The following is a 17453-nucleotide window of genomic DNA, read 5'->3' as shown; positions in this document are numbered from 1 at the left end:
TGTTGGTTTTTTTTTTTAAGAAGTGCTTTTTGATGGGTATGAGTTTGAAGTCTTTTATTGTTATGTAATTCATATTTATCCATACATGGATAATAGGTCTATTTTGTACTCTCCTTTTTCTTTACAATCACGAATGAACTTCTTTTTTATTATTAAGATCGTATTTTTGTGCATTGTGCAATTTGCCTGTGGGCCGAATAGAAAATGTTAATAAAAATAATATTATATTTTACAGATATCAATGAATGCTCCATAAGCCATGGGATATGCTCCAACGGTGAATGTCACAATATTGTTGGTACCTACCGATGTATGTGCAACCCGGGTTTCAGACCAACTGCTAATTACAGAGCATGTGAAGGTGAGTTCATTTCTTATCCTTTCCATAACATTTTTCAACTCCTCTGTACGTCCTGCCCCTTTTTTTCTTTTTGATTCTTCACTCCAACTACTGTAGCCATGGTTTGGGGGGGAACATTAAACTAGAAAATAAACATACATCAGCTCATGAAGTACTTATAGGGGTTAGGTTTTCATACTACATTTGGAATACAGCTGATTTTGCCTAAGTGGAATGTTTAGGACCTGACAAATTTGTTTGACTTGGGGGATATTCAACTACAAAAAAAGATATACATGTATCTAAAAGATAAAAGAGGTATATCTTTTTCATATTCTGGTCTGAAAAAAAAGACTTTTGACTAACCTAAAAAAAGAAGGTAGACTTTATGCTTGGTCTAATCTACATACTGCAATTCATCGATTTTAAAAATTAAAACGGATAGTTTTATTTAAGTGTGCTGTTTATACGTTTTTAAGGTATTTTAGTTATTTTATTAAATCTTTTATAAGGACTTGTGCTTTTCTTGTATTTGCTTTCTTAGATATGAATGAATGCGACATGAACAACGGCGGTTGCGATCACATCTGTGTCAACTCACAAGGAAGCTACGAATGCCAGTGCCAGTCTGGGTATACACTGAGAATGAATGGCAGATCGTGTGTTGGTGAGTTGCTTGTTTTGTAATTATTGAAGTATTTGTATAGTGCAGCTACTGTGGTAATAAGAGTCTCCTGTGCTGTATTGTATCAGAGCTCCTAACATTGCTGGACACGTTTTTCTATTGGATATAAGGAACATCAGGGCACTGACTTTTAGAGAGCTGTGATTGATCAACGACAACTATGGAAAGCCAGCAGCATCTAAAATACTTTTTTTTTCTAGATATGATGTATATTCATAAATTTTGTTTTTCCTTGACAATGAAGTGTGTTTTCCTTTGTTTAAAAAGGAAATTTTGCAAATTTCCTGAAGAAAAAATTATGACACTGATGGATTTCCATAGAGTTACGATTGGTTGGGTTAATCATAACTCTTTGTAAGACGGGGCCCAGGAAACTTTATTACTTGCTATTTCCCCTGGCTTTCATGAGGAATATGCGCCATGTGGGTATTTACCGGTAACTGTATTTATTTATTTATTAATATTTTGATGCTTTATCCAGAGTATAAGCTGCAAGATATTTTTTTGCATCTTTATTGGTGCATGATGATAAATAAGCGTAGATATAGTTTTGACTCAGTTCAATTCAAGATTTAGAGATATATCACAAAAAATTATTAGAATCAATTAAATGCTACTCAGACATGGCTAGTTATATTCACCTTGGACAATTGTTTCTTATTCTATTTTGTGTGTGTGTGTCTGCAATATCGCATAAATCAATCTTACACAGTGTTGTTGTAATGGTGGAGGGAGCCAGTCAGACCCTTCCAGCAAGTCAATTTCCGCCCAAGCTCTCACCGAGCCTGGTGCACGCTGACCAATGAGTTATCTCCAGTGGGCATCCCTCTCCATGTTGTGGTGCAATCACTGATTAGATTCCGCTGTTATGTTGTGGTGCAATCACTGATTAGATTCCGCTGTTTGCGTTAGCTGAATTAATTTGGTTCAGAATGGGCAAACAGACCAAGACTACGAAGATTTCTCATTCAAACATAAAAAATGGGATATAAAAAACCTATACAAGACATTTCTTTTGAAAATATTAAGAGGAATTATTCATATGAGTTTGGACTGGCATTGGTAGTATTATTCCTTGGTGCTTCACCCCTCAGAAAAAATAATGCTTGTCAGTTGCCAGCCAACCGCAGATTCTTCCTCAATTAAAGTACATGTATATTTGTATAATTTATGCTTATTCATGCTCCTAATATATGAAATGATCTCTTATTGTTTCAGATGTTGACGAGTGTGCTGATATTCCTGATATCTGCGGCGGTGGACAATGTGAGAATCAAGAAGGAGGGTACCTCTGTGATTGCTTCACAGGATTCAGACCATCTGATGACTTCAGGAGCTGTCTAGGTAAATATGAACAACTTAATATCTAATACCCATTCAGAAAGAAAATTACTGTGTAACTGATGATTTGTTATGTAGTTCTGGTAAGTGATGAATCATCTAAGAAGTATTTCTTTGTTTGATTGATAAAAAAAAAATAATGACTGAGGGAAAAGAAAAGGAAGAAGAAAAAGGGAGAGAAAGAGGAAAAGGAAGAGGGAATAAGAAGAAGAACAGGAGGAGGAGGGGGAGGAGAACAAGAAAGAGAGGAGGAAGACAAGAGGAAGAGGAGGGGAGGGGGAGAAGGGGAATTGAGGAGAGGAGTTCTGCTTTGAGAAAGAGGTTGGAATGGGAAACATGATAAGAGTTATTAAGAATTAACATTATTTTGCCTCTGTACATAAAATAAATTTAAAAAAACACTTCTCATTTTACAATCATTATTTTCTTACTAGATATTGACGAATGTAGCACGGATGCTGCCATCTGTATTTCTGGTGTGTGTAAGAATACCCTTGGATCCTACACATGTCAGTGCTTTGAAGGATACTCCATGAAACCAGGCATTCCTGGATGCTCAGGTAGGAATGAATTCAATTCCTAAAAATTGTTTCATTCTCCCATTTATTGCCATGTCAATTCTTGCAAGAATTGATACAGAGTAAATTTTTCCTGGTTCCTGTATTCTATAGAATTACTAGGCATATGATCTCTTATTGTGTTACATACGTAGGATTCTATTCAAATTTATTTTAACTATTTCTCTATTGGCCAATTTACAACGTTTGCATAGATTGGGGGAGTAAAAAGTCCCCCATAAAAAGTAATAATTATTAATTAATTAATTTCATAATTAAAAAGATATTGATGAAAATAAAAAGAATAACAAATGATGATAATAAGTAGATAAAAGTACATGTATGAATGAATACATAGATGAATGAATGCTTGATATGGTCAATTAATAACCAAAAATTGATAAACATTTCATTTATTAAAAGTATAGTTGAATAGATTGGTTTGTTCATTATTAAAGCGTGATTTGTAAGGAATGATGATATTGATTACTCATGTGTTCAATAATTACTGTATCTTGGTAGACATTGATGAATGTATGCTTCAGATGCACCAGTGTGCCATGAACTCCCAGTGTGAAAATACCATTGGCTCCTTCCAGTGTCGCTGTAATCCAGGATTCATTGTTGACGAGAATGCCAATATATGTATAGGTAGGTAAAAACAACCAATCACGTCACCTAACGCCATGTATTTACATGTCCCTCTTTTATACCGAGACTGTAAAGTTATCAAGTGGCATTTCATAAAGCTGTTTGAAAGATATGCATAGCTTTCCACACGACTGGTGATTCTTGAGGTGCAAAGTATAAATATACCTGAAAATGATTTCTTTCAGAATATGTGTTGATATATCGTATAATATTTCTTTACCATATTTAGCCGAGAATTAATTGCAGTAGATGAGAAGCCGACATTCACGTTTATTTTTCTTTCCACTTACACTCTATGTCCCGTATTCTGAAGTCGGGTTTAACTTAAACTCAGGTTTAAAGTTGTGGTTTAAGTATGGATAGCCAATTGTTACATAAATCACTAACAGTAGAGATGTAATATTTCACCTCATTTGGCTCTCAAATCATTCATAATTGTCTAGTAAGTAGAAATAGATTATTGTCTGCACCATCAATGAATCAGGAAAGAGCACAGTAAACATAAAAAAACATACAACTTAATAAAAATGTTGACACTTTTGGCTTCCCATAATTTTAGCACAGAGTGAGACCATGGTCTTAAGTTAAACCTGACTTCCTAAATACAGGCCTATAATTCCAACATAGAAAGAGATCTGCGATTCATCTATTGAAGAAAATTTGTGTAGTGTTTGAATATTGCCATGAGTGTCCTTATGTATAACAATTTTTTTTTCTTTTCTCCTGAAGATGTGGATGAGTGTGAAAGCTCCAACCATGATTGTCACGAATATGCTCGCTGTGTGAACATCCCCGGCTCCTACCAGTGCCAGTGTAATCAAGGGTTTGTAGGAGATGGTCTGTCATGTATGGGTAAGTTGGTTTACCTTTAAATAATAATAATAGTCATTTATATTGTGCTATCTATCTAGAAATCTATTTCGAGGGGCATTGTTATAATTATTATTAACCCAACTTTAGCTCAAGCAGCTTCCAGCGTTCAGTGCATTTCAAGGAATTAATTCAAACAAATCATATAGCTGTTGGAGATATTAGAATACTTGTGATAAGACGTGTTGTGAGGCTGAATCACACGTCGCCCTCATGTATTTCGTATGCTGACGCAGAGGTTCATTATCCAGACTTGAAACAATAGGTCCAGGGTTCCAATTCCTCTGCATTAGTCATGTCCTTTGACAAGGCATTTTTTCCCTTTTCCACTCTCCACCCAGGTGTAGTAAATGGGTACACGTACCTGGTAGGGATGACCTCATGATTTAGTTCATGTGTCTCTACATGGTCTAGCAAGTCTGTCAAAACATACTGAAGAAGAAGAAGTCATTATCCCTTGAATGCTTGAGCTCCTAATTGTTAATCGATACAACAATAAATAGCAATCCCCATCTACATTTGATTTTTTTGTGCTATAAATGGTAATGTGTTTTTGATGATGCATATATTGTTATATTGACCCCTTCTTCTTTTTTATTATAACCTATACAGATGTGGATGAATGCATGCAGAACCAGGCTCTGTGTGTCAACGGGCAGTGTATCAACAATCCTGGGGGCTATGTGTGTGAATGTGAAATGGGTTTCTATCCAACTGAAAACAGAGACAGCTGTGAAGGTAAATCACCCTCCACATACACAGTACTATTCAAATTTCTGGATAGCGTTTCATGAATTTTTTGTCTGTGATTTTCACAAGCAGATGTTATAAGCTACTGGAAATCCTTGCATGTGATTGGCCAAGAGCAAACTAATAAGTGGAAATCACTGACAATACTCCTCATGAAATGCTCTAATAAATAAAGAAAATGATTCATAGCTGATAACAAGTAGAATATGAGTTGTCCACTTTTATAATGTTCAGCCCGAATTGAATAGTATCAATATTCTTATTGAAAATTGCCATGGCATAATGATACATGGATAAAGTATTATAGATTACTGATGATTATATATTGGATAAAAGTGCCATACATAAGTTTTACCTAGCATCTTGAGACTCTTGCATGAGAAACCAAAATTTGGGCCATCAGTGTCTGTCTTCAATTACTACACAAGAGATTTTCATAAAAAGATAACTCGTTAACATAGAACGGTAAATGGTAAGGAAAATATTTACATAGAAATAATTTCCTAACTCTTTCTTCTCTTGTATTTTGAATGATTTTTAATGTTGCATAAAAATGTTATGACAACTAACCCATAAAATGTCACATTATTTCATTTTGTCCATTTGCAGTTTATTTTTCAGCCATGTATTGCTTGTTAGCTTCACAGATAATTTCATCATTTTGATGCTTACATTTATGATATTGTTTGCTGTGCATCATTTGTTTTATTTTTTTATCTTCTGCAACTAGACATTGATGAATGCTCCAACTTCCCTGATATCTGTGTGTTTGGTCAGTGCATCAATGTTCCAGGTACCTTCCGCTGTGAGTGTAACCCAGGCTACATGCTTGACATCGGAGGAGGCAACTGCACAGGTACAGTATGTTCAATTCAGTTTCCATTCATTTGCTCATAAAAATCTACAAACAAGTACCAATTTAACATAAAGAGCCAAATATGATGATGATGATGATGATGATGATGATGATGATGATAACAAATAATATTTTCATTACCAGTAGATGTAACAGAATGTGAGGACCCAGGTACATAGTATTGGAGTGGCCTCAGTAATAGTCTCATGCTTGTCTGCTGGAGGGCGTTTCATGAAAGGACTTGTCGGACGTTTTATCCGACAAGTCCCATTTTATCCGACAGTTACCATAGGAACAGTGCCTGTCAGCCAATCAAAATCATGGAAAGATGTCAGATCTGACAACTTGTCGGATGAAAATATTGATGAAACGCTCCCCAGGAAATAACTTTCCCTGTATCACATCGCACTTTGCTCCACATGTTTAAAAGACTGCTACACATAAAGTCTTTTGTATAGTATTATTTACATAGGACTGTTCATTATTTAGTTGGGAGCTTTCCTCTTATGACCAAAAATGCTATTCAAATTTGTAAAGCAAAATTATTCCCTGTGTCTGTGTTGTGTTTTTACTTTTATCTTGATTACTTATAGAATGGAGTGAATCGGAGGACCCTGGTACATACTATGTTAGTAACAATAACCCCACTCTATCTGTGTATTTTTACTTTATCTTGATTAGATGTGAATGAATGTGAGGAGCCTGCAACATACTGTGTAAATGGTCTCTGCACAAACTCTATGGGATCCTACACTTGCGAGTGTCCTCCAAACTGGGTGCTTTCTCGTGATGGAACAGCATGTACTGGTGAGTTTAAAAGCCTGTCTCATTGTGATATTTAAACCCAGGTTCGATTCCTGACTTACAATGTATAGCAGTCATTTTTAGTTCACACTATTATGGAGTGCTAGGATGCACTTTTCATCTTCACTCTCCATGACAACCATGATTACCCAAATAGCTCATTTCCTGTTCTCCTATAACCATGTTAATCCTATTCTCATTTTTAAATAAACAATTTTGGGGGGAAAATTATTCACCATTAGATCAAATAATAAATGCATGGTGATTGGCATGGCAGCTAGCATTCCAAAAAAGTTAAGTTTGCCTCAACCATTGCTATGACATTAACTCCTACAGGCTTTTGCCACACCACCTTTTTCAACTTGTATTTTCAGACGTGAGGACTGGTCTGTGCTATGCCCATGGCCCGGATACAGAGTCTCGACTTGATGTGAACGAATGCAGTCTACTCCTGGGTACTAACATCCAAAGGACCACGTGCTGCTGCTCCGAGCTTGGCACAGGCTGGGGTGACCCATGTGAGCTGTGTCCTCTCGTCAATACCAGTGAGTAGCTGTTTCTTGTCTTATAGAGGCCTTCCATACGCAGCCATGATGGAGGACATACAGTAAACACATTGGGCCCTAGTCATAAAACCTGTTATAATAACATATTTGCAGTAACAGTTGAAAGCTAATGAAATCTTTCCAACTGATTGGTTGATGGTATATATCGTGCATTTGTTGTTATAACTAGTCTTTATGACATGGGACCCAGTTCATCAAACTGTTATCAGTCATTGTTTTTGTGGTCTAATGCACAGGTTTCCCATTGCTCTGTCCTCCAACATGGCTGCCTTTGACGTCATATGAGTCCTATGTTACGTCATTGTTAGTGTCACGATACACGCATACCAATGTTCATTATGATGAGAGGCCTGCATATTATTTTTCTCTTCCTGAGTCAACTAAAAAAATATTATTTTCGTTGATTGCACATGCTGGGAGTGAGAATAAAAAATTTAAAAGATACTTAATTGTGCACAGAATCCCAAACACAGGAAATGATAAGGAATACTCAATAGCAATGACCTACCATGGAAAGTGCTTGATAGAACAGGTTTTTAATAATTAGAGTAGGAGGAAAACTCAGTCAGGGTGTTGAGTATATGACCAATCTCCCAGGATACGAGTGAGCCTCATTATATATGCAAGGATTGTGAAATGCGCAAATTGGAACGTGTTTAGGATACTCCATTCCAAATTCAGATGCCTTGCATAGTATGCTTGTCAGGGTGTTGAGTATATGACCGATCTCCCGGGAGTAACAAATATATGAGTGACTCTCATTATGGACGCAAGGATTGTGAAATGCGCAAATTGGAACATAAAACATATTTATTTCATCTTTGCAAGCATGAACATCCATTCCCACCTTAACATATCTTTGAATCCATTTCTTGTTTTTCTACAGCTGAGTTCTTCTTGCTCTGCCCCTATGGAATTGGTAGAAGGGTTGATGTCAACTCTACCCGCCCAGTCAATGGTATGTACAAGATTTACCAATCTGTGCTGTATTTCATTCCATCTCTCTATGTAATAGAGGAAGAGAAGGAGGGAGAGGATGAAGAAGTGTAGGAAGGGAGAGGAAGAGTGGGGAATTCATATTTTCATATTACAGCAGATATGTGATTCTTATCTTGATGAACAATAAACAATAATCACTGCATGTATCTGATGCCATTTCAAGAACAAGGCTATAAAGAACAATAAAACAAAGATCTATTTTAATTAAAGGACACATTCGATTGGGGGAGATGGGTGTGTTTTTTTTGTCTCGAATACATTTAGCAAGCAGAGGAGATACACATTTCATTTCTTTAAAAAAAACACAGATATATATACTAAAAAAAATCCGGAAGTGGATTTATCAGGGTTAAAGATGAATGTGGTAACAATATCAAAATAAGTTCACACAGAATCCAATGAAATTACCACCAAAGTGTTTGTATGTATAAATAAAGTAAAAATATGTGCCAAATACATGTAGCTCTGGAAGAAAATAGGAAATTGCTGAGAAATGAGCAAAATAAACATAGAATTTCATCAGATGTCAGGTATTTTTTTAAGCAATATTAATACACTGTCCCTCATATGCTTTTCTGTATTAGTGATCATCAGAATTATCAATTTTGAGTTAAGATTTCATGATTTTACAAAGATAAGTTTACATTCATGTACCAGATTTAGATGTACGATAATATTTTGACAATTAACCTTGATTTACATGTAAAAGACTTTCTCACGAAATGTTTGTTTGCTGCAACTACCGTCTTTTAACTTAAATGGTGTTTATATTTATGTGGAAGAAGATTTGGTGTCAGCATGACAGGCATGCAATGAATAGTTTATAAAATGGAACCATGGTAACCTTGTCATAGTGGCAACTACCGTGGTATAAGGGCTTGGCAGCCCATTACAATCAAAGTTTACATTGTAGTTACAATAATGGCAGTCACCATAGGGTTAACTATTTATGATATAGGTCTTAGAAAAGAGATGTGTAATTCATGGAGAGGCTTTTGATGCCCTCATCAGCAGCTTTGTGACTTTGCTGACTGATATCTCCTAGTGAGATGTTACATGTACATAATGCTAAAGCTGGAGAATTGAAATGTACTAATTTTACCCTATACAACATTTTTTCTTCTCAGAAATCAATCAATGCCGAGACTTTCCCAACTTCTGCCAAGGTGGGGAATGCCAGCAGGTAGAAGGATCCTATAGATGTGTGTGTCCCAGAGGATACGAGTACGACCAGGAACAGATGATGTGTGTTGGTAAGTATAACCTGGTATCTTGAATCATTGGGGAAACAAGTCTAAGTCTAAACAAGACTAAGTGATGATGAACCTTTAGAACATTGATGTTATTTTTCTATATTTTGGATAAAGATGACTGCCAGCTGAGTGCATAGATAAGATGCCAGAACATGTATGAATATGGAAGCCAGTTAAAACCTGGGATTGGTTTTGATTTCAGATATTGATGAATGCCAGACGAGTGTGAGCATATGTGGTGTCGGAATATGTGTGGATATGGAAGGCAGATATTGAATAAATATTTGATTTGATTTGATTACAGATATTGATGAATGCCAGCTGAGCGCGTATATATGTGGTGCCGGAACATGTATGAATATGGAAGGCAGTTACACCTGTATGTGTCCACAAGGGTTCATGTTTATGAACATGCCTACTGGAAAGAACTGCATGGGTAAGTATATATTTTGTCAATATAATATTGTTGTAAGTCTTGCCGACAGTAAGCTAAAACCAGAATTTTGGTCCATACTCTGATGGGATGCTAGGTTATATCTTTCCTTTATTAATGTCACTTATCAAAGAAATCTACAAGTGAAAGTGAAATTCAGTTCAAATCCATTGTCCATTTTCATTATTACTGATAGTCAGAACTGATGCTCTTACATTTTTATTCCTGTTTATGTGTATGAATTAAAAATCTTACAGTATTTTGAACTGTTAAGGAATATGTATTTCAGTCTCTTTGCCATGATTGCTGTCAGTTGTGTCATAAAACCATTTTAAATAAATAGACACATATTTGCCAACTCCAAGAAAAATTAATCTCCATGCTTACAGTAGAAAAAAGTTTCCATGATTTTGATTAACACATGTATAACTACCCCCTATCTTAAGGCCACCGCACACCTTACGACCCGACTGGTCGCTGACTGGCTTGCGACTGAGTGAGGGGAGACGAGTCGCAAGGCAGTCATAAGCCTCGACACCGCACACCTTGCAATCCGATCTGCGACTCATGCATGCGCTTTTTGCTATTTGGCATAGCATCTGAGAAATTGCGCTTACTACTTCGTATGCTCATTGTTTATCATAATACATGTTATGCAACTCTGCTGTCTGATTGGCTGGAGGTTGGATTGAGCTTGCGATCCAGTCATAAGGATTCGACATGTCAAATCCTTCCGATTTTCCTTGCGACTTGTCTCTGACCGGTCTGCGACTCTGAAGCTGACAAGAGCTGTGATGTCACATCTCCCCTCACCCAGTCGCAAGCCAGTCGGCGACTGGTCGGGTCGTAAGGTGTGCGGTGGTCTTTATACGCCTCTAAGGTATATTGAATAAGTGGTGAATTTATCCAAAATTTTAATTTCTTGTTCCAAATGCAAATGAAATTCGGCAAAAATTATTTGAAATTATTTTCACCAGTGCAGTTTGATTTTCATTCAATTGTAGTAGATTTATGTTGCTGTTTTTTTTTTCTTTTTTTTACATAGAACAAATAGATTATAACTTTCATAACTTTAATTCAATATTTCATTCACCATGATTATTGTGCTTGAAATTTTTTTTGCCATTTGATTGCAAACATACAAAGGTTGAGATATTACTTGTCCTAAAACATTTCCAATGTGGAAATTTTAACTTACGCCCAAAATTTAAATTGTTTCAATATTGTACTTCAATTGATTTAATGATACCCCCTTCCTTTGTAATGAACATGTATTCCTCCTGTCCATGATTATAATGGTTGAAATCATCCTTACCATCGATTGCAGACATCCGAGAGCTGACGTGTTACCTGTCCTACAACACTTCCGTATTCCCCTTGCCGGAGTGTGGGAGTCCTCTGATGGGTAGTCTTACCAAGAAAGTGTGTTGCTGTAGTGCACTGATGGCCGCCGCATGGGGTACCAGGCAGGAGTGCTCTCCTTGTCCAGCTCAAATGACAGGTAAAGTGGTTATCATCCAGGTTGATGATGATAGGGGTGTTGGTAATGATGGTGGTGTTGATGATGATGATGATGGTGACGATTATCATTTTGATGTTGATGATGATGACAATGATGATGATGATGATGGTGATGGTGGTGTTGATGATGATGATGGTGATGATGATGATCATCATTATGATGTTGATGATGAAAATGATGATCATGATGATGATGATGATGGTTGTGACAATGATGGTGGTGTTGATGATGATGATTATCATTTTGATGTTGATGATGATGACAATGATGATGATGGTGATGATGATGATGATGATGATGATGATGATGATGGTGACAATGATATTGGTGACAATGATGATGAGGAGGAGGAGGACGGTGATGGTGTTTGTAATGGTTATTGCGGTAGTAGAGGTTCTGATGATGATGTTGATGATGAGCTGACATCTGACCAGCATGTTTTCAACCACCTATTGCAATTCCATCACAAATTTTTCCTCTTTTCTCTGTCTGTTTTCCTCCAATCAGAGGACTACTACAGGATGTGTGGTGCCACCTCACCTGGCCATGTCGTCAACCCAGAGACTGGACTCCCTGAAGGTAAAAGAAATATACAATACTTCAGTAATGACTGTAACGCAGTATTTGGAATAAAATGGGGTTGGCTTTTCTGGTCACTTGTTCGTTTTCACTTTTAAAACACAGAATAATGATTTACAGGTTTGATATTGACAGCAATTACCTTTCACTACACAGATATGTGTAACATTTGGGACCTTATCTCTCTTTTCTTGCCTTTACTATATTATAGGGGATGAGCAATACATAGAAGAGACAAAGTGACTGTACTAACTACTTGTTTATCACTTGTTAATTATTTGTTGATATGCTACATTATTTCCAATCAAAACATATAATGTGTATGCTTTCTTATTTGTTGTTTCTTTTAATTTTCTTATTTCCTTTTCTGAATTCCTTGTATTTTTTATCTGTGATATGTTACACAAAATCATGAAAACCCAATAAAATTTTTAAAAAAATGATAATAATAACAAACATTTAGGACCATACAGCTCAGATTTTTAAAAGCCAAATCAATATTTAACACTGCTCAAAGGCATTGGTTAATAATCAATGCCTTTGAGCAATGGGATGAGCATGTCCTATTTCATACATAAACCCTAATTATATTTTTCTAGATGTTGATGAGTGCTCCCTCATCGAGGGCATCTGTGCCAATGGTATTTGTGTGAACACGCCCGGAAGTTTCCGCTGTGATTGTCGACCAGGCTACCGGGCAAACGTTGCCATGCATATATGTGAAGGTAGGAACATGCCTTTACCAATCAGTAAAAATGTACACAATTGTATGGACCCCCATTTTTCATTTTCACTAATTATGTACAATCTTGATGCTAATTTGCTTGTTCAAAGAAAGTAAATATGGCATGTAGTATTTTTTCCAAATTTTAATGCTTGGCAATTACAGTCAAGTAAATTCACCATCATATACATATTAGAGCAATTCTGTTCAGTATATCCAACCCCCAATAGTGTGTCTTTCCTGAAATGATCCATCTCTACTTAATGCTCTCAAATTATGGCTTGATTGGCTCATGAAGTGAAATGAATATGGAGAAAAGTGGGGGGGGGGGGGCTGACTTAGAAAAGAATTGATCGTTCAGTGGAATTTCCCAAATAAATATAGCCAGTAATCAGTGATCACATGATATTTGAAAGTTAATAGGTGGCAATTATATGAGGTTATACCACCTTTGATAATTTACATAAGGTTATAGTCACCTTTCCTCAACACTACCATAGTTTTTTTTGTAATTGATGGATTTATCATTTACTTTAGTCAGCCCAACTGTGTGTGTTGATACACCCATATAAAGCACCCTATAAATGTTATTATTATTACCGTCAAATCTTATACTTAAAATTTCAAAGTGTAAATATTTCATGTTGCTGCATTTCAAACTGGCCGCGGAGCTGGGCAGTCACATATGTGTAGATTTATTTTGCTTTTTTTGTTGTTTTTTTTTGTTTTCTTTGCAGACATTGACGAGTGCCAGGAAGGCATGCACCGATGTGTAGGAAACTCTATTTGTAATAACCTGGAAGGCAACCATGAATGCCTGTGTCCTCGCGGCTACCAACGCTCTGTATCTGGACTGTCCTGTGATGGTAAGTGGCCCTGAAGGTTTTCAGATTACATGTAGATTATGAACACGTCATTATATAAGGTAGGGAATCTGAGTTGAAGTGCCTACAGGAAGGAATGGATTTCATGAGAATGATGGTGATGGTGGTGATGTGGAGATGATGATGATGATGATGAAGATGACGATGATGATGATGATGATGATGATGATGATGATGATGATGATGATGATGATGATGATGATGATGATGATGATGATGATGATGATTGTGATTGTGGTGATGGGGAGCAGGAGCGAAAGGAGATTATAGTCATGATGATCATGATGTAACCCTTCAAATTTAGACTGAGTCTGTATCTTAGGCCAATATCAAACGAGATGACATATAGATGTACATGTAAGTGCTTAGAATGTTGCAACTTGTCCCATTCTGGAGGAATAATTAATGTCTTAACCTTCTTATCTTCCTAACTTGAACTAAACGTCCTGAAATTCCACTCTGTTTTTTAACAATCCTAGTAAAGCTGTATTTAAAAAATAGTAGTGGTTCAGATATTACCTTGAGGGACTCCCAGTTTTTCACTATGCAATGTTAGGCTAATTATTATATAAATTATTGTATATGTTTATATCAAACTACCTCAGTGATTTTACTGTGACATTAACTTCCTTTTGTTACCAGATATCAACGAATGCTTGACCATACCGGATGCCTGTATAAACGGCCAGTGCACCAACCAAATTGGTTCCTATGTGTGTGTCTGTAATCAAGGATTTCAACTGTCTGCAGATGGGACTCAATGCAATGGTGAGTTCATGTATCATCAATTGACTAAACATTTATGCTGTGACTATTGCCCTTTATCTTAAATGTCAAGTCTATCCAAGAAAAATGTTGATTTTAATCCATAGAGAAAAATCAAACAAGCATAACACTTAAAATTTCATAAAAATCCGATGTAAAATAAGAAAGTTACAACGTTTCACTTATTTTTCACAAAACAGTTGTATGTACAACTCAGTGGCATGCAAATGAGAGAGTCAATGATGTCCCTCACTCACTATTTCTTAATTTTATACAGATTTTGGCAATAAGGACGAACTTGAAAGAACCAAAAATGTTTTAAAAATGGTAATACCATATGACATTGTTCAGAGAGGAATAAAACTTTGTTTCACAGGACAACGCAAGAAAATTGGAATATTTCATATATCATACAATAAACATCAAAGAAATAGTGGGTGATTTCTGAGGGCACCATGGATTAACTTTGAATCTGTTTTTATAAAGACTACTGTATAATTATTTAATTTTATAAAACGGGTTCAAGGATGTAGCCAATGGTGAGTGCGTATTCAAGTCACGTGTTCACGATTTAATTATGCGCAACCTTCCAGTCGTGCATTTTTCGTGCAGCACTGTGCAATTTTTGTGCAGCATTAGTTCCAATAGCACGTACAAACTGATACGTGTTCAGTAAAAGAGGCTGGCTAGGATTTTGATGCGCTTACTTAGGGCGGGCTTAGTAGATACGCCTGTGATGTCATAATTGACAGTCTTGTGATCTGTTCGTCTGTGCGATTGTACGCAAGTTGGAGGGATTTGAACAAGATTTCCATGAAAAATTCATTTTGCCGACCCATTTTTTAAAAATAAATAATGCACATTTTAAGATTCCTGATGTTAGTGACGATGCGAGCAACTCTCAGGCATTCACAATATTATGCAAAAGCACTCAGCGCAACCGCCTCTTGCTTTTTCATAATTGTAAATACCCTCGAGTGTGCTGCATCATCATCATAACACACTCATAAATGTGCATTAATTGTATAATGTTAACCACAACATGGAAACTTTGATTTTGATTGGCTGCCGATTCCAATAACCATCATGGGAATCCCACAATGTCACAGTTGCGGTATAACTCTTTATGAAGCAGACCCTGATCCTCTTGTGCCTATACATGTCTTGGTCTTCTATAGCACATGATAGCCCAATGCTTATATAATTTTTGTAAACTTAATCAGCCTGATAAAGCACACACTATGCAATTCGTGATCCAAGTTTGTGAAATTTGTAATGTGATATTTTATATTCAACCTATGAAATTAACAATGTTCCAAATAGCGGTATGAATATTAAAACTGAAATTTCAGCCTCGCTGAAGGAATTCAATTCCAAATTATTATGACACCACAGCCATCTTGCCTTTGAAATTGATTTGGAGCTAATTTGGAATCATCCTAAGCATTACTCCGTACTTCACCAACAATATGAATGTAAACTGTGATTTGTTAAAAAAAATAGGTTTGCAGTCATTGAATAGTTTTTGGTGGGCTTGGAAACTCGGTGGTTATTGTAGAAAGCCTTTCCGATATAAAGAATTGGAGTGCTAACAGGTGTAGTGAGTGGGTCCCACTAGCTATCTCTTGAATGCCTGAGCACACCTGGGTTCCATTTCATAAAGACTTGCTATGACAACTAATTCACAATTTCTGTAACAAGTTCACCATCAGCCAATCAAATTGAATTATTTCAGTAGCTTAAAACTGTTTTCTAATATTTGTTATTAAAGGGGAATCCAACCCAAATAAAAACTTGTTTTTCATTAGGAAAAGAAAAATCAGACAAGTTGATTGGTGGAAGTTTGAACAATATTGGTCAAACAACAAGAAAATTATGAATTTTTAAAAGTTGTAAATATTGGTAATCACTACACCCATGGAGACTTCAAATTGGCCGCATATGGGATGTGATAGTGATGTAAGGCAAGGACTACTCTTCCATGTACTCCAATACACATTATGGCTAAAATGTCATTTTTCCCAAAAGTTTTATTTCAAATTATATTTTTCTTTCACGAGGACATAAAACAATATACTCCCCGGGTTATATTTAGATTACTGCCCCAGGGGAATGGGTACTTAGGAGAAAACCACAAATCCCTGATAATAAAGTACATGGCCTATGGGAAAGTTGTCCTTGCCCCTTGTCATAATTTACTTACTCAGTTGCCAATTTGAAATCTACATAGTGTTAGTGATCTCAATTTTAAAGCAGCTATAACTTCCTTATTGCTTGTCCGATTTCTTTCAAACTTTCACCATTCTGTTTAATTTATTTTTCTCCTTTCCAACACAACTTTTATGACCAAGGCTGGATTCCCCTTAAAAACCTTTTTTTTTAAATTACCCCCTGATCAGGGAAGCTATGCTAGAGCTGGTGCAATAGTAAGCAGCACCTAAAAACAAAGTGCGTTTGTTGCGTATTGTTATTATTAAAGATACAAGATGACATGTTCAAGGGTTGCATAATTTATGTTTCATCCCTGTGAACAGATATTGATGAGTGTTTCCGCTTCCCGGACCGTTGTGGAAACGGCACCTGTCAGAACGTGGTGGGAGCCTATGCCTGCAGCTGCAACCGAGGGTTTGAGCTCACCATCAATGGAGACTGCGCAGGTAGGTGATACCATTCCCACACAGGGGACATTTTATTATACTACGAGTGGAGTACATTGTATGATGCATTTCTACATTGAATGGATTATACCCAGAAAGTCAAAATGAACAAAGTTTATACCAATGACATAGCATGTAACTTTGATTTACAGTATTATGATATGTTCTGAAAGCAATTAATGTACATTATTATGATATATTATGAAAGAAATAAATT

The 17453-nt window shown here is 36.3% G+C and overlaps 1 protein-coding gene across 1 annotated transcript in view; it reads left to right on the top strand.

The window, feature by feature from the left end:
• The window catches only part of LOC121415895 (fibrillin-2-like), a 92198-nt gene that overhangs the window by 52235 nt on the left and 22510 nt on the right, over window positions 1-17453 (top strand). Inside the window, exons 27-45 of the mRNA XM_041609275.1 lie at window positions 236-361; window positions 885-1007; window positions 2244-2369; window positions 2801-2926; window positions 3446-3574; window positions 4304-4426; window positions 5057-5182; window positions 5925-6050; window positions 6732-6857; window positions 7229-7399; window positions 8307-8378; window positions 9547-9672; window positions 9977-10108; window positions 11433-11606; window positions 12135-12206; window positions 12806-12931; window positions 13668-13796; window positions 14457-14582; window positions 17114-17236. Coding sequence (XP_041465209.1) covers window positions 236-361; window positions 885-1007; window positions 2244-2369; window positions 2801-2926; window positions 3446-3574; window positions 4304-4426; window positions 5057-5182; window positions 5925-6050; window positions 6732-6857; window positions 7229-7399; window positions 8307-8378; window positions 9547-9672; window positions 9977-10108; window positions 11433-11606; window positions 12135-12206; window positions 12806-12931; window positions 13668-13796; window positions 14457-14582; window positions 17114-17236 — 2382 coding nt within the window. The remainder of the gene's footprint in view (window positions 1-235; window positions 362-884; window positions 1008-2243; window positions 2370-2800; window positions 2927-3445; window positions 3575-4303; window positions 4427-5056; window positions 5183-5924; window positions 6051-6731; window positions 6858-7228; window positions 7400-8306; window positions 8379-9546; window positions 9673-9976; window positions 10109-11432; window positions 11607-12134; window positions 12207-12805; window positions 12932-13667; window positions 13797-14456; window positions 14583-17113; window positions 17237-17453) is intronic.

Source organism: Lytechinus variegatus, chromosome 5 (genome assembly GCF_018143015.1).
Source record: "Lytechinus variegatus isolate NC3 chromosome 5, Lvar_3.0, whole genome shotgun sequence".
NCBI lineage: Eukaryota > Metazoa > Echinodermata > Echinoidea > Temnopleuroida > Toxopneustidae > Lytechinus > Lytechinus variegatus.
This window is presented reverse-complemented; position numbering and strand designations above follow the sequence as displayed.